The sequence below is a fragment of the Chiloscyllium plagiosum genome, chromosome 28 (genome assembly GCF_004010195.1).
Source record: "Chiloscyllium plagiosum isolate BGI_BamShark_2017 chromosome 28, ASM401019v2, whole genome shotgun sequence".
NCBI classification, from domain to species: Eukaryota; Metazoa; Chordata; class Chondrichthyes; order Orectolobiformes; family Hemiscylliidae; genus Chiloscyllium; species Chiloscyllium plagiosum.
In genome coordinates, this window is record NC_057737.1 from 16861427 (window position 1) to 16888224 (window position 26798).

The following is a 26798-nucleotide window of genomic DNA, read 5'->3' on the forward strand; positions in this document are numbered from 1 at the left end:
CCTTTCCCTGCAGCCTCCTTCTCTATGCCCTTGCAGCTGCCATCTCCCTTTCCCTCCTTGCCCTTGAAGCCACCCTGTCCCTTTCCCCTCCCTACCCTGTTGTCAGGCTATCCCATTCGTCTCCCTGTTTATGCAGCCGCCCACTCCCTTTTTCGTTCCTCCCTTGCAGGTGCCCTTTCCCTTCCTGCCCTTGCATCTTTCCCCTCTCTCCCATCCATTTTTCATGTCCTTATTTTCATCAACACCTTGTGGCCTCACTGTCCACTCCCAGTGCCTTGTGCCTCTTGCCAATTTTGCAGATTTAACAACCTCTTCTGGCATGCAGTTGTCTGCCTCCAAAAAGGTAGTTTTTGATGCTTCCTCCCAGTATCAGCAAAAAGACTGCACCAATGATTAGCTATCCTTCCGCACCATAGCTTTTGACCTCATGAGGCACTTGACTCCAGGAACCCCCCACCCCTCCCAAATATGCACACCAGCTCTTTGCCTCTCATCCAGTTCCTTGCCGTTTCTATCCATTCTATCTATGTGCAACTTTTCTTTGATTAATTTTCCCTGTAAATGAGTGTTTGAAAGTGATTTGAAATTTCAGGCAGATTCACTTGTCACCTTTGATGTATTTGAACATTACTATCCTCCTCCTGTAAAGGGGTTGCAGCATAAATCCATTGTCAGGCACTGTATTATCCCATTTAGTTTTCCTGCTGCATTTATCTTGTTAAATGCATCTTCTCCTCCTGGGAATGGATGTACTGCAAATAATTGTAATACAAACACAAGCAATTGTCCACTTTCCAACACTTATGTGAAATCTTTCCTCTGTGCTCCATCTTGTGGTGTTTTGAAAACTCAGAAAATTCAGTTTTTTGAGACAAGGTTGCAATCTCTTAGGCATTCTACCCCCAGACATACTGAGTCATCTGTATGTATTTGTGTTCAATTCATTCTCGAGTTTGGTAAAAAGACTAATATGCATTTTAAGATTAATCAAAATTTTTCTTGCATAAGCTTTGTCTCTTTTTAAGACAACATAATTTAACCATGATTTGGAGATGCCGGTGTTGAACTGGGGTGTACAAAGTTAAAAATCACACAACACCAGGTTATAGTCCAACAGGTTTAATTGGAAGCGCACTAGCTTTCACCTGATTATCACCTGATGAAGGAGCGTCGCTCCGATGAACTGGGGTGTACAAAGTTAAAAATCACACAACACCAGGTTATAGTCCAACAGGTTTAATTGGAAGCACTAGCTTTCACCTGATTATCACCTGATGAAGGAGCGTCGCTCCGAAAGCTAGTGTGCTTCCAATTAAACCTGTTGGACTATAACCTGGTGTTGTGATTTTTAATTTAATCTTGGTTAAGTTTGAGATATTAATCCAGGTTACTTAAAATTTGAAGTAAATTGTAGCTGAGTTCTTAAATTGCCTGTTTCTTTTTTGAAATTATTGTTACACTCATTTTGACTAAGAATTAAATACTGCTGAAAATGTGTTGCTGGAAAAGCGCAGCAGGTCAGGCAGCATCCAAGGAGCAGGAGAATCGACGTTTCGGGCATGAGCCCCCCTTCAGGAATTAAATAGTTTGGTTTAAATTTTTAACTATTAGTGTCAACCTCAGACGTTTGAAAAAAATTGGAAATTTAATACTACAGCATTTGGAGTTGTCAGTATTAGGGGATCAATTTTTTTTTAAAAGTTCATTAACTAGATCAGGGCGTTGCTAGCTAGGCAGCATTTATTGCCCAGAGGGCAGTCAAGAGTCAACCATATTGCTGTGAGTCAGGAGTCACATGTAGGGCAGACCAGGTAAGGATGCAGTTTCCTTCCCTAAAGAACATTTGTGAACCAGATGGGTTTTTCCTGACAATGAATTCATAGTCGTCCTTAGATTCTTAATTCCAGATACTTATTGAATTCAAATTCCACCATCTGCCGTAGCATGATTTGAACCCGGTCCCCGGAATGTTGCCTGGGTCTCTGAATTAACAGTCTAGTGATAATGCCAATAGGTCATCGTCTCCCCATAAATGAGATTAATTCAGTGCTTTTTTGACTGCACATTGACATTTGTTAAGATTAATATCAATTAATACGAAGTATTGTGAAAGCTGCTATAAGTTACAAGCCTGGGCCTTAATTTTCTAGTTTTTTTACAGTGGAAATGTATCCCAAGCAGTGCTGGGGATATCCACATAGTAATTTTGTTCCATGGGTTTTGCTAGACAGTACAACCTAAATAAAGTTGAGTGTGGCCTTGGAGTTCTACTGCAGCACGAGATTGCTGCTATCCTCCGTGTTGTTGATTAAAGTGTTCAAACAAATTTAAATTAGTTTTGATCCTTTTTCTGATGCCCTATGTAAGGGAACCATGTGAGAGCAAGCCCTTAGGCTGTATTTTTTGGCTTGTGTCTCATTCACACTTGAACTTTTGAATGTAACAGGAGGCCCTTGAATGCGGCATATTTCTCTGATTATCACACCCACAGATGGGTAGCTTATTTTGTGCTGCTTGGCCTAGGGTGTTGTGGTCTCAAAGAAACTAGGGTGCATCTACAGTGGATGAGTACTGTTTACTATTTAGGAAAATGAAAAAGAAAATCTATGCAATTAAAATGTATTTTTATGGCTGTTTTTGATCACTTAATTTTTCTTGCTTTCTCTACTTGTCAGGATCATGATCACTATGGTGAAGAGGTTGACCACAGACGTGGAGGTTCAGAACCTCAATCACCACCTCCAGTTTCACGCCATAAATCACACTACCGAAACAGAGAACATTTTGCCACAATACGTACAGCTTCTTTGGTGAGTAACTTCATTGGGAAGCCAACTGCAGTATTTGAGATTACTCCTGTGAAAAATGCAAAAGTAATTGTATTTTTTGAGGATTTCACTAGCAAGAGAGATGGTGGATTGATAAGTATCCACTTTTGGAAATGTTATTGACCAGACCAAGCCCCCTCAAAACATGTCAAGGAGATAGCCTAGACCCTAACTTTTTCTTACTTTAAAGGCAGGTGCCAGGTGTTGCACATTGATGCAATTTAATCAAATTACCTGGCCTGAAACAAAACACAATTTATTCATGTACAATCATTAAAGGACAACAAAAGAACGAAATTGGAATACTAACATAATTCAATTAGAAAACTTAACAGAATAATAAATTATTTAACTACTAAACAGTAACTGTTCCAATATACTAACATCCCATAAACATGCCCTCGGCAAAGGCAGATTCAGTAAAATAGTTTCGCATGCATTGGCAACAGGAAGAGAATCCTAGCTTTTAGTTGTAACAAAGAGAGATGTAGCAGTTTTCGCAATCTCAATAGCTACTGAAAGCTGAAATAAAAATCTTGGTTCTACGGGAGCTTGACCCTACCCATTCCAACTTTATTTTTAAAAATCCAAGCCATTACAAGCTGCTTGCTTTATTGGCTTGTGGCAAACTGTTTAATACCTCTGTCTCAACCTCCCTTCGTAACAAAAAGGACAACATTCACCTCTTAACGCTGTAGTATCGTCACAGAGATTACAGTATTCGCAAAAATGAGATTACACCAAATTAGAGGTGCCTTTGTGACATGATAAGCCATTTTGGAGATGCAAAGGCAAAACATGGAGATAAAGGGAATGTTCTTTGATTGGCAAGTTCAAAGTGACTTTCCTCACTTAAAAGTATTTCTGTACAATATTTTACTAGACATTTTAAATAATCATTAGTACATTATTGGTAAATTGCCTGTGTGTTATTCATGGAGAGTTGATAAACCTAACTTTTTTGAGAGAAGAATGAGTTGGACAGAGATTTCAGGAATTCTCTAATGCGCCACCTACTGGATGTGACCAGAAGCTACATTTTGCAGGATTTCCATTTTATTTGCCACTTTTAATATTTATTGTAACATAAAAATGTAACTTAAAATTGATACATTAAAGACTGTGCTAGGAAATTATGTTTGTGTAATAAACTTAGTTGATCTCCCAATACAATGCTCATGAAGAGTCATGATCAAGCTCTACCTTCAGATAAAGTAGGTCAGAGAGCAAAGCAAAACATGGTTGCAGCTTCCAAATGCAATTCAGTCCTCCATTCAAATTGGCATTCTCTCAGACTTGCTATTCTCCAATCACTCATTTGTCCCTCACCTTGCTCCCTTTGTGTTCTCTTGATCCCATAAATATCCAACTATCTAGCTCTTCCTATAACTCGTAGTTTAATGACTGCCCCTACTTTTTCCTTTGCAACGATTAATTCAACCCATGTATTTCTATCTTGTACCACATCTCACTTCAGAGGAACATGATAACTAGGAGCAGGAGTAGGCAATTCAGTGCCTCAAGCCTGCTTTGCCTCTTAGTATGATTTTGGCTGATTTAACCTTAGCCTCAAATCCCCTTTCTAGCTATAACCTCTCAACCCAGTACTAACTAAAAATCTGTCTGTCTCCTTAAACTTGCTCACTTGACTGGCTCCCAGCACACTTGGGGTAGTGAATTGCACAAATTCATGACTCTTTGAAAGAAGTACGGTGGAAAGATTTGAAATTAATGGGGAACGAAATCAGGAAATTATAGACATCTGTAGCAGGGAGCATGTGAGAGTCCATTAAAAAAAATTTAATAGCAGAGCCCTGTAAGACAGTGACAGGATTGGACAGAGACAGCATGGATTTCTGAAAATGAAATCATGCTTGACAAGTCTGTTGCAATGTTTTTCATACTGGAATAGGATTGATAAGGGGGAGCCAGTGGATGTGGTTTACTTGGATTTCTAGAAGGCTTTTGATAAGGTCCCACATAAGGAATTTGCATGTAAAATTCGAGCATTTGGGATTAGGGATAAGGTTTTTGATATAACTAAAGAACTGGTTGGCAGATAAGAAACACTGGGAATAAACAGGTCATTTTCTGAATAGCAGGCAGTGATCGGATGAATATCGCAAGGGTGAGTGCTTGAACCACAGTTATTCACAATGTGTATGAGTAATTTAGATGAGGGAAATAAATGTAATATCCCCAATTTGTAGATGAGACAAAACTGGATGGGAGGGTGAATGAGAAGGATGCAGAGATGTTTCAGTGTGCTTTGGACAAGTTGAGTGAGCAGGGAAAATGCATGGCAGATGAAGTATAATGTGGATAAATATGAGGTTTTTTCACTAAAACAGGGAGGTGGATTTTTATCTGAATGGCAATAGGTTACAAAAGGAGGGAGGTCTGATTAAACTCTACACAAAAATAAAACAATAACTGTGGATGTTGATTATCTGAAACAAAAGCAGAAATTGCTGAAGGAATTCAGTATGTCTGACAGCATCAGTGGAGGGAATTAACGTTGAGTCCAGTGACCCTTCTTCAGAACATCTGAAGAAATTTTAGTTTCCTGATGGAAAATGTTGCAAATGCAAAGTAATTTTCTCTTTTATTTCAGAAATTGAGAATATAATTAGATCTTGCAGTCAGATTGAGAGATCTTCCATTACAAAATGTGGACATAAGCTTTTGTAATGAAAATTATGGACATAGAAGTATAACAAAAATCTGACAACAGCACATAGGCTTTTAAACATCTATTTGCACTGTTTTAAGATCATTAATATAGATTTGAATTCTGTCTTTTGACTTCCAAGGTAATTGAACATTTTGGCACCAATGAAACTTTGGGCTTTCAGGACTTATGGAAAGTTTCTCCGTAAGAAATGGAGAAAATTATTTTTCAAAACACATTGGTATAATGGAAAAAGAGGTATCTTCCATAAATATAGTAGAGCAACCTGTTCATCCTATCTTGTTTGCCGTAAAGTTACTGCACCAAACTATTCCTGCTTCAGGTTATCTTTGAACTTGTTTTAAATTTTTTTGAAAAATGTTGTAATAGATGATGAATTTACTTTAATGGCATGCAGCAAAGATATCAATTGGTCATCTTGGCATAAAAGCTAATTGAGTGAATTCTGTTTGCGCATCATAATTTAAGATTGTCATTGATGCTTTTTTAATTTGCAGTTTTTAAAAAAACTATGCACCCATAATTTTGTGCAAAGTGTTGAATACTACTGGAAAATTTTGCTGCAGGTAGTTTGAACAAACGTTAAAAATTTTCAGAGGGTATTTTGAGGTTTTCATTGTGGTTCGTGGCTATTAAGTCAATGCATTGCTTTATTTATAAAACTTTTTCAGGTTACACGGCAAATACAAGAGCATGAGCAAGATTCTGAGCTTCGGGAGCAGATGTCTGGTTATAAACGCATGCGACGCCAGCATCAGAAGCAGCTAATGGCGCTGGAGAATAAGCTCAAAGCAGAGATGGATGAACATAGACTACGGCTTGACAAGGAGCTAGAAACACAACGCAACAGCTTTGCTGCAGAAATGGAAAAACTTATTAAAAAACACCTTGGTATAATGGAAAAAGAGGTATCTTCCATAAATACTTACCTCCTTACTTAGTGCAGTATTTCTATTGATTGACGTATTGATGTTTAAGTTGACAGTGTGGTTAATACTGTGACCTGGGTAAAATTGCTAATATATCAGTGTCTGATTGTGGCTTTGCATTGATATTTGGCTTTACAGCACAATTCACTTTCATGTTGACCCTTAGTGAATAGTTTAAACTGACATCGTCAACCTGTTTATTGCTACAAATTAAAGAAACCTCCCATACCTCATAACCTGGGAAAACTGAAAACATGGAATTAATATGTCATCCAGTTGAAATAACCAGAAAGAACGAGCATTATACTTCCTTCATCTTCAGATAACCATGCATGCTGTATTTGCACTGAAATTAACAGAAAATACCAATAGTAACAGTACATGTTAATTGAAACCTTTTTTCAAACCTGGTCCTCTAAGGATACAACTTTAGCAGTAACATGACAAACGCACAGCTTGCAATGCAATCAGGTTTCAGCTGCTCTTCTGGTGAGAATCCTGTCTGATGAAAATCCTTGCTATAGATTTGTGCCAACAATGGAAAAGTGTTGGGAAAAAGAAATTGCTAAACAGCAGGAAAACCTACATTTAAAAATGATTTAGAGGTGCCATTGTTGGACTGGGGTGTACAAAGTTAAAAATCATATAACACCAGGTTATAGTCCAACAAGTTTATTTGGAAGCAGTAGCTTTCGGAGCGCTGCTCCTTCAGGTGGTTGTGGACCACAACCACCTGACAAAGGCGCACTGCTCTGAAAGCTAGTACTTCCCAATAAACTTGGTGTTGTTTGATTTTTAACTTTGTACATTTATATAGTGTCCTTAATGTTGAAAAATATCCCATAGAACATCACTGTAGTGTAAATTAGTGCCTGAGCCAAAGCAAGGTATGAGGAAAGATTATTAAAGCTTTTGGCACATGGGTAGTTTTCAAAGGGGATACTGATACTGACACTGGGGAATGAGATGGGAATTTAAGAGCACATAGGACAACAGTCTGGATTTGATAAAGGGGTAGGGTAGGCACTAAAGGTTTGTGGAATGTGTAGTTGTAACAGCATTTATGGATTTTGTAGGAAGGAATTCAAACATGAAGATTTTAATGTAAATTTGAAGTACTATAGGTCAGCAAGCACAGTGCTGATGGGTGAATAGATATGAACTTATTGTTGGATAATATGTAATCAGAGTTTTGAAGAGATTTATAGAAGGTAAAGGATAGGAACCTGGCCAAGAATGCAAAGGAATGGTCAAGTCTGAAAAAGATGAAGGAAAGCATTTCATAATGCATTTGTTTTTGTGTTTAAGGTGGTTATCATTTTATGATTTCAAGGCCTCAATCATGCCTTTGACTTAATTTTGTCCAAACGGTTCTGAGACTTTTGCAACTTTACTGTCTTAGTCTTCCAGCTCCTTACTGGTTCCTAGTATTTACCTGCATTGCTTTTATCACCTACTGAATGTAAGGAGGAGTGAACTGAGGGGTGTGACAGCTGAGTTCATGATAGGCTCATTTATGGTATCAAACTAGTGCTATAGCACAACCAACAGGTCAAAGATGCACAAAACAGTCAAATGGATGCTTATTTTCTACTATAACAAACTGCGCTGTGCAATTCTAAACTAATTACATTTACTGACTGAATATTTAGTAGGTTAAACTCAGCCAGAGCTGTATTGGTAAATTCAGAATTCCTTAGTGTGCACTTTTTGAAAATTAAGTCATGTGTCATTTTTGAACTTGGGCATTTGTAACATTATTTCACTGTGTAGAAACTATCAAACTAACTACTCATTGTCATTAAAAACTCATCTCGTTCACAAATGTCCTTCCAGGAAAGGAAATATACAGTTCTTACTGGTTTGGTTTACACGTTACTCCAGACTCAAATTGACAGTTGTTATCTTCCCTCTACAATAGCCTTGCAAACCATTAAGTTGTGCCAAACCAGTACAGAAAAATTGAAAGATACTAAGACTAAGTAGACTGCCCAGCATTGACCCAGGTGCCTGTATCTTCAGTGGCACACCGTGCTCAGCCAACCCTGCAAAATCCTCTTTAACATCTAGGAACTTGTGCCAAAATTAGGAAACCTCTCTCACTGACTAGTCGAGCAACAGCCTGAGATACTGAATTCCACCTTATAGCAATGTCCCACACATGATCATTGCTATTCCTGGGTATGACCTGTTCCATTGGCAGGACATGCCCATCAAAGTTAGCAGTCCGTATCAAGTGACACTGGGTATCCTTAACATGGTCTTTGGACCTAGAGGTTTCATACATGAGCAAATGGTCACTGTGGTGGGCCATTCACCACCTGTCTACTGTCTACAAAGCACAAGTCAAGATTAAGATGGTTTACACTTCACTTACCTGGGTGAGTACAGCTCCAACGTTGGCAGTTTCTTCAATCAGGATAAAGCAGCCCTGCTTGATCTGCACCTCATTCAGCAATAGTAGGCAGTGGTGTGTACCATGCACAAGATGGATCACATCAACCTTGCCAGGCTTCCTCCAGCAACACCTTGTAAACTCCTGACAAGTCACAGGAAAGGATGAAGATAGGAGACATGTCTGAACACCATTGCCCTCCAAGCCAGCATCGACAATATAATCATTCTTTAAGGGTCGTTGCATCCAAGATCTGAAACCATGGCGGCACGGTGGCGCAGTGGTTAGCACTGCTGCCTCACAGTGCCAGAGACCCGGGTTCAATTCCCGTCTTGGGCACCTGTCTGTGTGGAGTTTGCACATTCTCCTCGTGTCTGCGAGGGTTTTCTCCAGGTGCTCCAGTTTCCACCCACAGTCACAAAGATGTGCAGGTTAGATGAATTGGCCATGGTAAATTGTCTGTAGTGTTAGGTGAAGGGGTAAATGTACAGGAATGGGTTTGGGTGGGTTGCTTTTCAGAGGGTCAGTGTGGACTTGTTGGGCCGAAGGGCCTGCTTCCGCACTGTAAGTAATCTAATCTAATCAGGTGGCAGTACCTGCAGAATGATGTCAGTAGTTCATGGGGCTCACCACCACCTTCCCCACACTCATTTCATGAAAGCAAAAAAGGCAAGTTTGTAGCAATGCTTACATTAGTGTTCCTTTTGCAAACATTTTTGACCTCTGAGGGACTGATCTTTGTGATTCCAGGAAAACAGCTTAGATTTTAATTACTGGAGGTTTTAGTGAGGGTTTTTAATCACTTGAGGGTGGAGCAATAGTGTAGATTGGTTTTATGAAACATTCTTCTATTATTGACATTGCCAAAGTTCCTTTGATTGCCGAGCAGTTAATATACGATTCACATCCATGCACCTTGATAATGCTGCTAGATGTTTATCTGGGAGAGAGAGCGACTAAAGTCTAGTTTTCTTTAGAAACGGTGGTTCTAAAAAGGAATCTATTCTTTTGTCTCAAAATTTGATTTTGTCATTTTAAGACCAAAGCAGTTTCTACTGAAGAAAAGAAATTTCAGCAGCACATACAGGCACAGCAGAAGAAGGAATTAAATAGCTTTCTTGAATCACAGAAGAGAGAATACAAGCTACGTAAGGAACAACTAAAAGAGGTAAAAAGATGCCTATATACCATTTATATTAATGAATAATCTTCTTCAGAAAGTCAGCACAAACACAAAGTTGGATGGCTGCCTCTTGTGTTGGAACTGTTCTGTGATTCTGCGAAAACTTTGTGGGTCAGGTCATTTGTATGATGTGTCTCTAAACTATTGGCCTAGTAACATTAACAACACTGTTTTGCAACACGTATCACAGTGAATTTTCCATTATTACAAATCAAAAGACTGACTTATGAAAATCGAGAACTGGTGGTACTCCTTTCATGTTAGTGTGCAGTACAAAGATTTTTTTAAAAATGAAATAAAAATACTTGGTTTTATTTCATCTTTGCGGATGAGCTGTCCATGTGCCTTATTTATTTTCCTTTTTTTTCCCTTTGGTACACACAGAATCGTAAAAATTCACAATACAAATGGAGGGCATTCGACCCACTGTGTCTGTTCTGGCTTCCAAGAAAGCATCCCAGCTAGTCCTAATCTGTAGCCCTATCTCCATAGCCCTCTAACTTCATCACTTTCAAATATACATTCAGCTCTCCTTTGAAATCTTCGATTGAACCCACCTTCACCAATCTCCCAGGCAGTGCATTCCAAATCCTAATGACGTTTATTCTCATCTCACTGCTATCTCTCTTGCTGACAAACTCTGAAATTGTGATTTCCTCCTCCCACTCCACCCCACCCTAGTGTCATAGTGATGTACAACATGGAAACCGATCCTTCAGTCCAACCCGCCCATGCCGACTCGATATCCCAACCCAATCTAGTCCCACTTGCCAGCACCCGGCCCATATCCCTCCAAGCCCTTCCTATTCATGTACCCAGCCAAATGCCTCTTAAATGTTGCAATTGTACCAGCCTCCACCACTTCCTTTGGCAGCTCATTCCATACACGTACCACCCTCTGCGTGAAAAAGTTGCCCCTTAGGTCTCTCTCTTATCTTTCCCCTCTCAACCCTAAACCTATGCCCTCTAGTTCTGGACACCCCGACACCAGGGAAAAGACTTTGCCTATTTACCCTATCCATGCCCCTCATAATTTTGTAAGCCTCTATAAGGTCACCCCTCAACCTCCGATGCTCCAGGGAAAACAGCCCCGGCCTATTCAACCTTTCCCTATAGCTCAAATCCTCCCAACACTGGCAACATCCTTGTTTCATAAGTTTCACAACATCTTTCCGAGAGGAAGGAGACCAGAATTGCACGGAATATTCAACAGTGGCCTAACCAATGTCCTGTACAGCCGCAACATGACCTCCCAACTTCTGTACTCAATACTCTGACCAATAAAGGAAAGCATACCAAACGCCTTCTTCACTATCCTATCTACCTGCGACTCACTTTCAAGTGTTCAGCAACACTCCCTCGGACCTTACAATTAAGTGTATAAGTCCTGCTAAGATTTGCTTTCCCAAAATGCAGCACCTCGCATTTATCTGAATTAAACTCCATCTGCCACTTCTCAGCCCATTGGCCCATTTTGTCAAGATCCTGTTGTAATTTGAGGTAACCCTCTTTGCTGTCCACTACACCTCTAATTTTGGTGTCATCTGCAAACTTACTAACCGTACCTCTTATGCTCGCAACCAACTCATTTATGTAAATGACAAAAAAGTAGAGGACCCAGCACCGATCCTTATAGCACTCCACTGGTCACAGGCCTCCAGTCTGAAAAACATCCCTGAAGAAGGGCCTGTGCCCGAAACGTCGAATCTCCTGTTCCCTGGATGCTGCCTGACCTGATGTGCTGTTCCAGCAATAAAGTTTCAACTGAAAAACATCCCTCCACCACCACCCTCTGTCTTCTACCTTTGAGCCAGTTCTGTATCCAAATGGCTAGTTCTCCCTGTATTCTATGAGATCTAACCTTGCTAATCAGTCTCCCATGGGGCCTTACCACCTTTCTTAAACAGTGGCACCATGTTAGCCAACCTCCAGCTTTCAGCACCTCACCTGTGACTTTCGATGAGTTGCTTACCTAACAACTTTACTCTGTCAAAATTGTTCGTAATTTGAACACATCTCAATAAGGCCACCTCTTAAACTTCCTTGCTACAAGGAGAGTAAGTCCAATCTCTTTAATGTTTCATTGTCTCTAAAATCCTTCATTCCTGGTATCATTCTCGTAAATTTCCTTTGAACACTCTCCAGTGCTTTAACATCATAAGATCTGAACCCACTACTCCAAATGTGGCCTGACCAATGATTTGTAGAGGTGTAGCATCGCTTCTTTGCTTTCATGCTCTGTGTCTCTAGTTAAACCCAAGAATCCATAAGCTGCCTTAACCACTGTTTCAACTTGCCTGGCCACCTTCTGAGAGTTATGCACATGAACGTCAATGCCCCTCTGCTCCTGTACGTTGTAACAATGAGCCTGTATTATTTCTGTATTTCTTTTACCAAAATGCATAACCTCACATTTGTCTACATTGAAATTCGTTTGCCAGATGTCTGCTCATTTGGCCAACTGCTCACCATCATTCTCTCAATTCACCATTCTGCTTAGTTTAGTATAATCTGCAAATTTAGAAATTTTGCGCTCAGCACCCATCTCCAAATCATTTATTTAAATTTAATTAATATAAATTATGTATGTTATGTAAATATAACTAACTATACACCAGCTAGATTTATGTAGAGTACCCCAGGCTACCAGATCTGATCCGCTATTCCAGCTGTAAAGAGGCTGGAAAGGATGTAAGCCAAGAAAATAGTTCTTTGGACTGCCAGAAGTCTTCAGGTTTTTCAAAATACAATGCAACTAGACATCAATCATTATAGCCATATTGCCACCTTAGCAATCATTGTATTCTGAATAGATAATTTATACTGTGTGTCAGCAATTAACTTCTGCTTATACTAATTATGTTGGTTCAGTCTCCCAGAAAATTGACATTAAATTTTTAAAAGTTAATTAAATTGTAGATGCTTATCTCAAAAGTTCAAATAAATTTCAGTCCAAATTGAAAAGAAAAATGGCTCAAGACTATCCAATGCATATATGCTAATCTTATTTTTGAATGCATTCCCAGTTAATGTTAATACCTTTGAAAGATTAAAAAGGTCATGACAAATTTCTGGAAAAAAATTTCAGAATATAATTCATGATTGTTGAAAGCTCCTCGACAACTTCCCAGAGTATTCTAGCAAGCACTTAACAACTGCATCTATTCTCATGCTTTAATTATCCCCCATATTTCTCCTTGTTCAAGTTCTAAGACTGGAAATGATCATCCTAATTGGTTAGGCCACTTTTAAATGACCCCTAACTTGACCCCTTTCCATTCAGTGTCTGTGTCAACAATGTTTCTACCATCATTCTAAAATTTATAATTTACCCTTTTTTTTTTATTGTTGCAAATAACATCCTGAGGAATTTGTATCTTAATTCTGTACTTTGTGTTTAAATTCAAGATAAGAAAACGAGTAAAGATTCCCACTATCTGTGGCATAACCTCTTATTGTCCCAGCTCTTGTGTTAGCATTCTTTTTAACATTTCCTCATAGCTCAAAAAGTCAATCAAATTCATCAGCACAGCTGTCCACTTTTAAGACTTTTCCCAAAATCAGGGTATACATTTTATGGGCAATTCATAATTTAAATCTTGTATGATAGCATAAGTATTTAGCATTGAAAATATACTGATCATTGACATCACTGAGTGCAGAAACCTGAATGTTGTGTACTGACTGTACCAATAAAGACTATGAATCTGATTGCAATTTCTAACTAGCAGTATTACCATAGTTACAAGGAAAAAAATTAAGAGAATAAAGAATGGTAGATAATGATTTTAACAGGTTTAGTTGTTGCCATAGAATGTATACGTAACTGAATGGTTTTTCTCTTTACTTTTGACAGGAGTTGAATGAAAATCAGAGCACTCCAAAGAAGGAGAAACAAGAATGGCTATCAAAACAAAAGGAAAACTTCCAGCATTTCCAGGCTGAAGAAGAAGCCAATTTACTGCGGCGCCAGCGCCAGTACCTAGAACTGGAATGTCGACGTTTCAAACGGAGAATGTTACTTTCACGCCATAATCTTGAACAGGATTTGGTGCGGGAGGTATGTTGTTTAATGCATATTCTCAAATGATTAGAGAGTATGACTGAGTTGCATAGTATTTCAATGTAATCATTGTGTTTAATCAAGTACAATTTTGATACGTTGACTATCTATACATATTGATAACAGTATGCTTCTTTAAATAAAAATAAAGAAATTGACCTGAAGTAATACTAAGCTTGTACTGTTGCTGTCTATAGATAAAGGCAATATTGGGGAAAAAACAGGTACGTATCTTCAAGATGAGCAGCTACCTTCTGTAAGAAAAAGAAACGCATGATGTTGGATTTCATGCTGTATGTCTCACCGAATTGAACACCAGACATTTATATGATGCCCTCATATTTTACAGTAGATATTCTTTGTTTTAGGAGTTAAACAAGAAGCAAACACAAAAGGATCTGGAGCATGCTATGTTGCTGCGCCATCATGAGTCCATGCAAGAACTAGAATTCCGCCACCTCAATACTATTCAGAAAATGCGGAGTGAGCTAATTAGACTGCAGCACCAAACTGAGCTCACCAATCAATTGGAGTACAATAAACGGAGAGAGCGAGAGCTGCGGCGAAAACATGGAATGGAAGTCCGGCAACAACCCAAAAGTCTAAAGGTACTGATAGCTGTTTGAAGTTAAGAAAAAAATTAAAGTAGACTTGTTTCTCTTTTATGTTTATGTTTCTGTCTCTGTACGTGTCTCCCCCTCTCTCCCTCCACTACATGTGTCCTGCCGCTATGCATCTAAGAGAGGGACTTGAATTAGATTACCGTAGTTATTACACTTGAGCTGTTGTGTGGTGATGTGCAAAACTGGGTCAATGAACAATTCTCTTCCTTCACTCAAACTCTTCCTTGAAGGCACAGCCAAAATTGTAAGTTTTCTTTGTTATGGAGTGATGGAGATGAGAATTTGTCTTGCCATGGTACAATGATGCCTAATCTAGAGTTTTATAGATTCTAGTCAACCAGAATGCATTTTGTATCAGCTTACATAACTAAAAATTTAATCAGTTTATGCTCTTATCATTTCTTCAGTTATTTGTCTAAGCCTCATTTGTTTTCCAGTATTGTTCCTTTTTTAATTTATTTGTTTCAAAGGATATGCATGGCATGCCTCATAGCTTGGCATATCCTCTACTCAAGTATTACCATCAACCCAAGGTCAATGGAAAGTGCAGGAGGGCATGCCAGGAGCAGTAACAAGCATACCTCAAAATGAGGTGGCAACTTAGCAAAGCTACTACTTGCATCCAAACAGCATAAGCCGCAAGTGATAGGCAGAGCTAAGCAACTCCACAACCAATGGATCAGATCTAAGCTCTGTAGGAGTTTGTCAGAGTAGTGTCCGATGCCCTACCATCTTCAGCTGCTTCATCAATGACCCAGTCCCCTCCAACCTCCCCCCAAAATATTGATACAGTCAGAAGTGGATATGTTCACTGATTGTATAATGTTCAGCACCATTCATGACTCCTCTAAACTGAAGCAGTCCATGTTCAAATACAGCCATATCCGGATAATATGTAATTTTGGGCTTACACATGGAAAGTAGCATTTACAGTACACAAACAACGTGCAATGACCATATACAATAAGAGACAATCTAACCACTGCCCTTTGACACTTAATGGTGTTACCATCACTGAATCCCCCACTGTCAACATCCATGGGGTTACTGTTGACCAGATACTCACCTAGACTCACCACATAAACACCGTACTGATGTTCAGTGGCAGCAGTGTGTTACAATCTTCAAGATGCACTGCAGAAATTCCTTAGAGACCACCTTCCAAACTGATAACCACTTACGTTCTAGAAGGTCAAGGGCAGCATCTTCATGGGAACACTACCACCTGCAAGTTCTCTTCAAGCCACTCACCATCCTGACTTGGAAATATACCGCTATTCTTTCACTGTTGCTGGGTCAAAATCCAGGAATGCCCTCCCTGATTGCATTGTGGGTCAGACTAGAGCGCACAGACCACATAGGTCCAAGAAGGCAGCTCGGTGGATTCTAAGCTGCTACCAATGATTGAGGTCAGGCTAACCAGCCAGTAATGCTCACATCCCATGAGTGAATGAAATAAATTCTGTAATGGTTAGTTTATCAACAAGGTAGGGCATTCCTGAGATCCAGTTATAGGATTACGGTGACTATGTTAACAGTTAAAGCATTATCATGGTCATGTCACACCATCCCCTGCTCCTTATTGTTTGAAGCATTGAGGTGTAAAGAACATATGGCATTGGAGGCAAAATTAGGCCATTTGGAGCATTGATTATGCTCTGCCATTTGCTCATGGTTGATATGTTTCACAACCCTATTCTCTAGCCTTCTCCATATAACCTTTCCAACCCCCTTCCTAATTGAGAGTCTATCTATCTCTGTCTTAAATACATTGGACTCCACAGCTCTCTGTGGCACCGACTTCCACAGATTCACCACCATCTGGCTCAAGAAATTCTTCCTAATCATAGTTCTGAAGGGTCATCCCTTCACTCTGAAGCTGTGGCGCAGGACTTAGTCACTCTTACTAGTGGAAACATATTCTCCATGTCAACTCTATCCAGATTATTCAATTTTCTGTAACTTTCAAGAAGATTCCACCCCCATCCCCTCCAATCTTTCTCTACTCCCACCAAGTTTAGAATCCTCATACAACCAACCCTTTACCCCCACCCTCATTCTTGTAAACCACTTCCAAATATCCATCCTTAGATATGGTGGCAAAATTCCAAATTCGGTCTGATCAGAGCCTTACAGCCTCAACAGTACATCCCTGCTCTTGTATTCTATCCCTCACAAAATAAATGCTAGCGTTGCATTTGCCTTCCTAACTGCCAACTGAGCCTCCATGTTAACCTTAAGAGAATCCTGAACTAGGATTCCTTACACTCTATGCTTTGGTTTCCAAAGCCTTTTCCTATATAGAAAATAGTCTACGCCTGTGCTCTTCCAATCAAAGTGCACAACCTCACTTTTCCACATTGTATTTCATCTACCACTTTTTTGCCCAACCTCTTAGCCTGCCCAAGTCGTTCTGCACCCTCTCTGCCTCCTCAACACTACCTCTCCCCCCCATGTATTTTTGTCTTCAAACTGAGCACAACACCCTCAGTTCCTTCAACCAAGTTGTTATATTGTAAATAGTTGTAGTCCCAACTCTGACCCCTGTGGAACTCAACTAGTCAACAGCTGCTGTCCTGCAAAAGGCTCCTTTATCCACACTTGCAGCCTTCTGACAGTCAGCCAATCCTCTAACCATGCCAGTACCTTGTCCATGACACCATGGGATTTTATTTTATTTAGTAGCTTGCTGTATGCCATCTTGTGAGACCTAGTGGAAATTCAAATGGATCACGTTCACTGGTTCTCCTTTGTCTAACTTGCTCATTATCTCCTCAAAATATTCTAACACATTTGTCAGGCATGACCTTCATTTAAAGTCATGCTGAGTTGGCTGTATTTTACATGTACTTCCAAAAATTGTGCAAACTCATCCTTAGTGGATTCTAAGCTGCTACCAATGATTGAGGTCAGGCTAACCAGCCTATAATTTCCTGTTTCCTGCCTCTCTCCTTCCTTCCTTAGGAGTGTTACACTAGCCATGTTTCTGTTATATTTTATCTTCTATGTTTTGGTTTGTTGTTCTGTATTAAGGCGGCACCAGAGAGTGGCGACACTATACAACACTTTTGTCTCTTTTAAACAGAAACGCTCTCAAATCTTTCTTTATACGACTAGCTAGCTTGCCCTCGTACTTCATCTTCACCCCCTGATTTTTTTTTAAAGTTGTCCTCTGGATAAAAAAGGCTTTCCAATCTTGTAGCTTCTCACTCATCTTCACAACATTGTATGGTTTTTGTTTTGCTTTCTACTTCCCTTGTCAGCCATGGTTGCTTCATCCGCCCTTTAGTATGTTGTTTCTTCCTTGAGGATGAATTTCTGCTGCGCCTCCCAAATTACCCCCAGGAAACTCCTGCCGTTGCTGTTCCACTCTCCTGCTAGGATCCTCCTTCAATCAACTCTGGCCAACTCCTTCCGTATGACTTTGCATATTACCTTGACTCAATTGTAATACATTTCGAAAGTGTGGTGCTGGAAAAGCACAGCAGGTGAGGCAGCATGCGAGGAGCAGGAGAATTGATGTTTTGGGCATAAGCCCTTCATCAGGAAATTTAGTCTTGTAAATTTAGTTTCCAGCCCAGATTCCCTTGCAGCCAAGACCCTGTGATGCTTGCAATATCCTACCCACTAATTTCAGACTGCGTCACACTGACCTTGTTTTGTATAATGAATGCATTTTAGTACAACGCCCTCAGTCCTGCGTTGACCACCTGCCCACCTAATAATTGTTTCTTTGTATTGCTGTGCCTGAAGGTAGATTGCTGACTGTTCTATTAGGGTGTTCTGGAAATGTTAACCTCTCCTGAGGTCCCCTTCTCATTAAATGTTTCCATCACTTCCTATGCAGCTGTGAACCACTCTCCTACCCACCATTTTAATTTAAAGCCCTGTCTGCAGCCCTAATTAGGTGATTCAGTCAGACTTGAGTCCCAGTGTGATTTCAGCTGGAGCCCACCCCATTGGAACAACTCCCTGCTTCCCTTATACTGGTGCCAATGTCCCATGAATTTGAACACATTTCTCCCGTACCAATCTTTGAGCCATGCGTTTTCCTCTTTATTCTTGTTTACCCTATAGCAATTAGCTCGTGACTCAGGTAGTAATCCGGGGATTATTACCTTTTTGATTTTGTTTTCTAATTTAGCTGCTAGCTGTTCATATTCCCTCAGCAGAGCTTCTTTCCTCTCTCTACCTGTATTGTTCACACATACATAGACCATAACAATTCAATCTTTCCCCTCTGACTCCATGGTCTTCTGCAGACCAAATGAGATATCTTGAACAAGGGCAACAGGCAGGCAATATGGTCTTTGGGACTCTTTGTTCTGGTCACATTGAACAGTGTCTGTTCCCCTGACTGTGCTGTCCCTGATTACAACTACATTTTTGTTTTGTCCACCCTCTTGAATGGCTGTCTGTACCACAGTGCTGTGATCAGTTTTCTCATCCTTTCTACAGCTCCTTGATCTCATCCACACAGGGAACAAGAATCTCAGACCTATTGGACTTGAGGTCTGAGTCTCCTTCAGCATTACCTTCTGATTCCCTCTAAATGCCTCACTCATAGTCCCAGCCTCCTGTCCCTGATCACTCACCGAATCTGGGTTAGTTAATCTAAGGGCTGTGACTGCCTCCTGAAACAATCCAGATAATTCCTCCCCCTCTTTGTCAGTATTCAAACCTTGCACTCCAGCTCATCAACTCTGAAGCCAGAGTTCCTCAAGCGACTGATGCTTGCTCCAGATTTGATTGCTATGACACACAAGGTCCACCAGCTCCCATATCATTCGGGTACAATTGACCCTGCATCTCTATTTTGTTTACTTAGCTCTTAATTTGCTTTTTTTAAAATTCCTATTGGTCTTTTAGTTTGTAACATAATATTTCTCCCATTTACCTTTAATCAGAAGGGAAACTATAATAGTTGCTGTGGTTCTGTTCGCCGAGCTGGAAGTTTTTGTTGCAAACGTTTCGTCCCCTGTCTAGGTGACATCCTCAGTGCTTGGGAGCCTCCCGTGAAGCGCTCCTGTGGTGTTTCCTCCGGCATTTATAGTGGCCTGTCCCTGCCGCTTCCGGTTGTCAGTTTCAGCTGTCCGCTGTAGTGGCCAGTATATTGGGTCCAGGTCTATGTGTTTGTTGATGGAGTTTGTGGACATCCATCAACAAACACATCGATCTGGATCCAATATACTGGCCACTACAGCGGACAGCTGAAACTGACAACCGGAAGCGGCAGGGACAGGCCACTATAAATGCCGGAGGAAACACCACAGAAGCGCTTCACAGGAGGCTCCCAAGCACTGAGGATGTCACCTAGACAGGGGACGAAACGTTTGCAACAAAAACTTCCAGCTCGGCGAACAGAACCACAGCAACGAGCACCCGAGCTACAAATATTCTCACAAACTTTGAACTATAATAGTCAAAAAGCGTGGTGCTGGAAAAGCACAGCTGGGCAGGCATCATCTGAGGAGCAGGAGAATCGACGTTTCGAGCATGAGCTGTTCTTCAGGATTTTTTTCAGATTCCTGATGAAGAGCTTATGTTTCAACTGTTGACTCTCCTCCTCAGATGCTGCCTGACTGGCTGTGCTTTTCCAGCACCACACTTTTCGACTCTGATCTCCAGCATCTGCAGTCCTCACTTTCTCTAATAAACTATAATAGTTAAGTTATTTGCTATTGCCAACCATTAAATTTGCAGTTTTCCTGTGATGTCACTTTGTGTGCTAAGCTCCCAATCCTGGACTTCAGTTTTTCCTATTTAAAAATATCTTGCAAAATGTGAGCCAGAAATCAAGCAAGAAGCAGCTCTTCCCCTCCGCACCAGATTCCTAAATTCGTGTTCCCAAGCTACATACTCATTTGAGCTGCGTCTCACTCCTGACTGTGCAAACTTACTTAGAGATTTAAATGTCAAAGCAATGCATCATAGAAAATAAAGTTAAAATTCCATAACTTGTAGCCCTTCATTATTTCTTCAAATTTTTAAGTTGATAGTTATAAATATTCCTCTTGGATGTTTTATCTTAAATAAAGTATTCCTCAACTCTTGGTTAGTAAAGTTGTGCCAATGCAAATAGCATCCTTTCCCTTTAACTATTTCTTCAAAATTATCTACACTTGAATAAAAACCACTATATTAGGTTTAATTCCTGCGAGTTAGCTTCCAGGAGAATTTGTTGGTTAAAGCTATTCTCACTAGGTCACTCACTGCTTGTGTTACTGGCATCAGCTCACTAGATTTCTGATGAAAGGAAGGAGCAAACTTGTTTGGTCAGTTTGGGACAGAGAAATGCCAAATGTCTTATAATTTTTCTTGACTTATAATGGGAAATATTTGTATTGGCTGTACTTCTTCCTTTGATTTTCACAATCAGTCAGTTTGTTTGGAAAGTAACAGACCAGGAGAACACTTAATTTATTTGAATGAAAAAACAAGTTCTGTATTTTAATTGTAATGGATAATTCATTTTAAAATAAATATTTAAAATTAAACTGCATGGTATAAATACAGTATATATTTTTCAAGTATGTTTTCCAGTCATTTGTCCTTGCATTTCTATTACAGAAACTTTTTAAATCCAGTCTTGAAAATATGTCTTTCTGTTCTGTCGATAAAAGGTGTTTGAAACAAGTTTTATGTATTCTCTAGTCAAAAGAGCTGCAAATCAAAAAACAATTCCAGGACACTTGCAAGATTCAGACAAGGCAGTATAAGGCACTTCGCAACCATCTGTTAGAAACTACACCCAAAAGTGAACATAAAGCTGTGCTGAAACGACTGAAGGATGAACAGACACGAAAACTGGCCATACTTGCCGAACAGTATGATCACAGCATAAACGAAATGCTGTCAACTCAGGCGGTAAGTATAAAATTAAATTTTAACAGATCTAATTTTGTTCAGTTGGGTGAATAGCTCCTTACATTGGATTTATGATTGTTTATTTTCAAGTGGAAGAATGGTTTGCGATCTTAAGTATCGAAACCACGTGACATTTAGGAAGGACAGGACAAGTTGGAAGAGTAGCTCTGTTGATTAATAATAGCACAATAGGGAGAGATGTCCTAAGTTCAGGAAAGCAGAATTGCTGGAAAAACTCGGCAAGACTGGCAGCATTTGTGGAGAGAAAGCAGAGTTAATGCTTTGAGTCCACTGACCCTCCTTGAGAACTGATTTGTAACGAGGAAAGAATTGGTGTATATATACTAAAAAAAGTAGTGCGGTAGGAGAGGAAAGAGTAAATATAGGTGGAGATGGAGCCCAGAGAGAGCACAACAGCTGAGCAGACAAAGGAATATGTAAAGGTTAACCTGGGAGAATCAATACCTGCTAATGGAGTAGCTGAGAATGGGTTGATTGTGGTAGCAGCCCATGTGTGATGACAAGAACGTGTGTGTGAAGGTTGGGGTAAGGATATGGGATAAAGTTAAAAATCATAGCACCAGGTTATAGTCCAACAAGCTTATTTGGAAGCACTAGCTTTCAGAGCTCTGCACCTTCAGGTGGTTGTGAAGTATAAGATCGTAGGACACAGAATTTATAGCAAAAGTTTACAGTGTGATGTAACTGAAATTATATACTGAAAAAGTGTATGATTTCAGTTACTTCACACTGTAAACTTTTGCTATAAATTGTGTCCTACGATCTTACACTCCGCAACCACCTGATGAAGGAGCAATGCTCTGAAAGCTAGTGCTTCCAAATAAACCTGTTGGACTGTGACCTGGTGTTGTGATTTTTAAATTTGTACACCCCAGTCCAACGCCGGTACCTCCAAATCATGACATGGGATAAGGCATCTCAAGCCTGAAATTTGTTGAACTCAATATTGAGTTCTGAAGGCTACAGAGTCTGCAAGCAGAAAATGAGATATTGTTCTTCCAGCTTGCAAGCCTGAGACAGAGATGTTGGCCAGGGAATGTGGCGGTTTGTTGAACTGGCGGGCATCAGGAAGCTTGGGATAATTTTTGCGAACAGAACGTAGGTGTTCTGCAAAGTGGCCAAAGAGATTTGGATGTAGATAAAATGAGGAAAGGCATGAAGTAACTTGTGGGAGTGGTGTACAGCCTACCTAGTAGTAACTATGCAGTAGGATGGAGTATGAAGTAAGAAATAATGGGAGCACTAATGATGGATCACTCTCCATTTGCCTGGATGAATGGCACCCCATTAACACTCAACAAGCTTGATACCAACTAGGACAAAGCAGCCTTCCACATCCACGGACATTTATTCCCTCCAAGATCAATGCTCCATAGCAGCAGTGTGTACTGTCTACAAGGTGCACTGTAGAAATTCCGCACGATTCTGTAGAAAGCATCTTCTTGACCCACAGTCACCACCATCTCGAAGGCCAAGTGTGCCATAAACCACGGCAGTGGCATAACTTGGAAGTTCCTCTGCGTTCACTATCCTGACTTGGAAATATATCACTGTTTCTTTGGTGTTACTGGGTCAAAATCCTGTAACTTGCTCGCTAACGTTATTGTGGACATTCTTCGTCGAATGAACTGCAGTGTTTCAAGAAGGCAGCTCCCACCACTTTCTCAAGGCAACTAGGAATGGGCATTAAATGCTGGCCGAACCCCACATTCCATGAATGATTCTTTTTTTTAAAAAGCATCACAATGACAAGATTTTAAGCACAGTCTTGGTGCTAATAACAGGAAAGCAAAAGTTTTTTATGTCAGTTTAATGTCTCCTCTGTCTTTGGATGTGATTTTAAACGGAGGCAACAAATGGATGCAGAAGGTTTCATGGCACATGTTTCAAAGAAGAACAGGGAACTGCCAGTGTCCTGGACAGTATGCATCCCTAAATGGGAATCTGGAATTCAAAGCAGATACCAAGAATGGTAGACCTATTCCAAAGAACCAAGTGATCATATTCTCTGATAACCCCGTATTTCTTTCCAACCAAATTAAATTAAATGGTCACTTGCCTCCTTGATGTTTGTGGCACAACATGCAGAATTGACTCTCATGTACTTATGCAAAACATTTGTTTTTATTTGTTGTAAAGCGTTATGAATTCCTATTTTCTCTAATGTCCTATGATGATCCATATGTTGCGGTGGAGGAAGTAGAGAAGGACAATTCTCTATTTAATTCTCTGCTCAACGACTGAAACCTAGGATTAAAATAGAAGAATACCTTGAGAAAATATACAAATCTGGAATAAATTGTGAACTTTAGATATATTTGAAGTAACTTTGCCATCAACAGTAACCAAATGTGTGAGCTTGCATTGCAAGCCTCGATTGCACTTTCCAAAAAGAGATCAAATTTGGGAAGATATGATCAACCAGAGTAGAGACAAGGCAAGAGCAAAATCTATTAATATGGAAAATGGTTGACAGTGACAGGAAAGACTACAGATTTCAAATCAGAGTAAATCAATAGAAGGGTTCGAGTTTACCAAATTAATAAAAGGTTCCATCTAAATTCATGTTGCATTTGAAATAAAACGCATGAACTAATAACACAAATAGTAATAATTGTGTGTCTGATGACCATTATAGAGACAAAGTAGACAAGCAGGAGGCTGGAAGAACACAGCAAGCCAGGCGGCATCAAGAGTTGGAGACGTCAATGTTTCAGGTATAACCCTTCAGTACTGAAGAAGGGTTATACCCGAAATGTTGTTTTCTCACCTCCTGATGCAGCCTGGCTTATGTTCGTCCACCCTCCTGCTTGTCAAGTTTGATTCCAGCATCTGCAGTTTTTTTTTCATTAGAGTCAAAGCTATTGCATTATATTAATTGTGACTGAATTTTGAAAGGTATATGAAGTCAAGATGTGGAGGGGGAGTTTCTGTTAACAGGTTATATTAACAGGGAGAGATTATCTAGATTTAGGAACTGGAATATAGAAGCAGTTTAGGTAGAGATGAGAAATGAAAGCTGAAGGACACTTGTGGGATTGATGTATAGGTCTACAAACAGTAAAAAGAAAGAAATAATAGGAGCTTGTCACAGTGATAATCATGGAAGATCGTAATCTGCATATAGACTGAAAAATCAAATGTGTATTCATATGCAGTCCATGACCTCTGCCACTGGAAGAATAAGGACAACAGATGCATGGGAACCCACCACCCGAGTTACCCTCCAAGCCCCACATCAGTCCTACCTTTACTGTTGCTGGGCCAATATCCTAGAACTCCCTAACTAAGAGGGTACCTACAACTAATCCACCGCTGTATTTCAAGAAGGTAGCTCATCATCATCATCTTAAAGTCACTTATGAATAAGTAATAAATGATAATCTAGCCAGTGATGTCTTTGCCCTGTGAAAGAAAGAAAATAAGAATAATGTGGAGTTACATACAGTAAGTTGTACAGAACTGATCCTGCTCCTCTAAGCTCCTCATGTCATTCACTGATGCACATTCTGTTTTATCGTTAAAGTGGCCACTCAATATCCAAGTTAACTTTTTTTTGCTGCCTCTTTGGGGAATGGCCTTTTCACTTTGGTGTTACCAAGATTAGAAATAGGGAATCATAGACATGAAAGGTAGTATATTGCTTTGTCTATTATATTTCTACTTGAATGTTTTTCATCGAATGAGGGAAGAAAAAAATTCTCTTGGATATATAAGTGACAGTGAGTTCTGTAAAACCCTGATTCATATGAAAATAAACTGAATTGATCGATCTGAGGGTAGAGGTTTAATTATAAGCAGCGTTATCAGGATTTGTCTTTTCAAAAAATATGCTGAGGGTTTTTCCATCTCGTTTCCAAACATTTGTTAGGGATTTTGTCAAAGCATTCAAAAATGGACTTCTCCCTATGTCTGTGTGGGTTTCCTCCCACAATCTAGAGATGTGCAGGTCAAGTGAACTGGCCATGCTAAATTGCCCATAGTGCTAGGGGCATTAGTCAGGGGTAAATGTATGGTAGGGGAATGGGTCTGGGTGATTACTCTTCGGAGGGTTGGTATGGACTTGTTGGGCCAAAGAGCCTGTTTCCATACTGTAGGTAATCTAATCTAGATTAGATGACCAAAAGAGAGTAACTATCTTGGTTAATGGATCATACGTGAAAGTTTTGTAGTTGGACTGGTTGTTCTCAGTTCTATTATTTGAGTTTACACGTGCAATCTGCTTATTTGTGTAATTTGTGATAGAATTATTTTAACTGTTTCTAATTTACATTAACCATTCAAAATATATTTTAATGGGAATTGTATTTATCTGTCAGTATGTTAACATCTAAAGTTGAATTTGTAAGTCGAATTTAGTACAACTGATATAGCTCTCAGTTCATGTTTGCAGTAAAAAGTACTTTGAGGCTTACTTCAATTTGTGAAGCTTCTATTGGTTTAAAATAGTAAAAAAAAGTAGTTTATGCAGTAGAAACGGAGAATACAAAAGTCAGATTGTTGCATCACTTACATAAAGTAATAGTAGGTCACTGAGATGTTCTCCACATGTTGGTAAAGAGTCTCTTAGCAGCAAAGATCAGGCTTTTTGCTATTTGCTTCACATTGCAGTTGCACAGACTTCTTATGGGCCTGTCAGCAGATTTCCAGTCATATAAAGAATCTGTTTCAGTGCGGAACTCTGTAGACAATGTATGGCTTCTTTCAATAGCAAGCAAAGCAAAGATCTTTACTCAATTAGATTGAAGAATTCTCTTAAACTATGAAGAGCCTAAACCAGAATTTAAAAAAAAACCACACAAAATACAAATCACACTTACTGTGACCAAGGAATTGAATAAAAATTGGGAATTCTAAATAAGATTCATGGAGAGAGATGAAATATTTTTAAAATTAATTTTCTTCTATAGAATTAAGACTCTATACTTCTAGGAATTAAATTTTCAGGACAAGGGAGATAGTTCAAAAGTAATCACCATTTATTACATCTCTAACATTTGCAGTTGTTTTTACTACAAAAGTAATGGGAAATACCCATGTCTCTGATCGTGTTTTCCGTGTCCTTAAGGGGGAGGGGGAGCAGCCCGAAGTCGTGGTCCACATTGGCACCAATGACATAGGTAGGAGGAGGGCTGAGGATGTTAGGCAGGCTTTCAGGGAGCTAGGTTGGAAGCTCAGGAGGGAGGGATTCCAGTAT

At 39.7% G+C, this 26798-nt stretch overlaps 1 protein-coding gene across 3 annotated transcripts in view; it reads left to right on the top strand.

Moving 5' to 3' along the window:
• Positions 1 to 26798, top strand: part of taok1a (TAO kinase 1a) — a 174116-nt gene that overhangs the window by 135627 nt on the left and 11691 nt on the right. For all 3 annotated transcript variants that reach the window (XM_043718405.1, XM_043718406.1, XM_043718404.1), the window contains exons 13-18: positions 2676 to 2810; positions 6192 to 6428; positions 9884 to 10012; positions 13884 to 14087; positions 14459 to 14698; positions 21368 to 21580. In XM_043718405.1, coding sequence (XP_043574340.1) covers positions 2676 to 2810; positions 6192 to 6428; positions 9884 to 10012; positions 13884 to 14087; positions 14459 to 14698; positions 21368 to 21580 — 1158 coding nt within the window. The remainder of the gene's footprint in view (positions 1 to 2675; positions 2811 to 6191; positions 6429 to 9883; positions 10013 to 13883; positions 14088 to 14458; positions 14699 to 21367; positions 21581 to 26798) is intronic.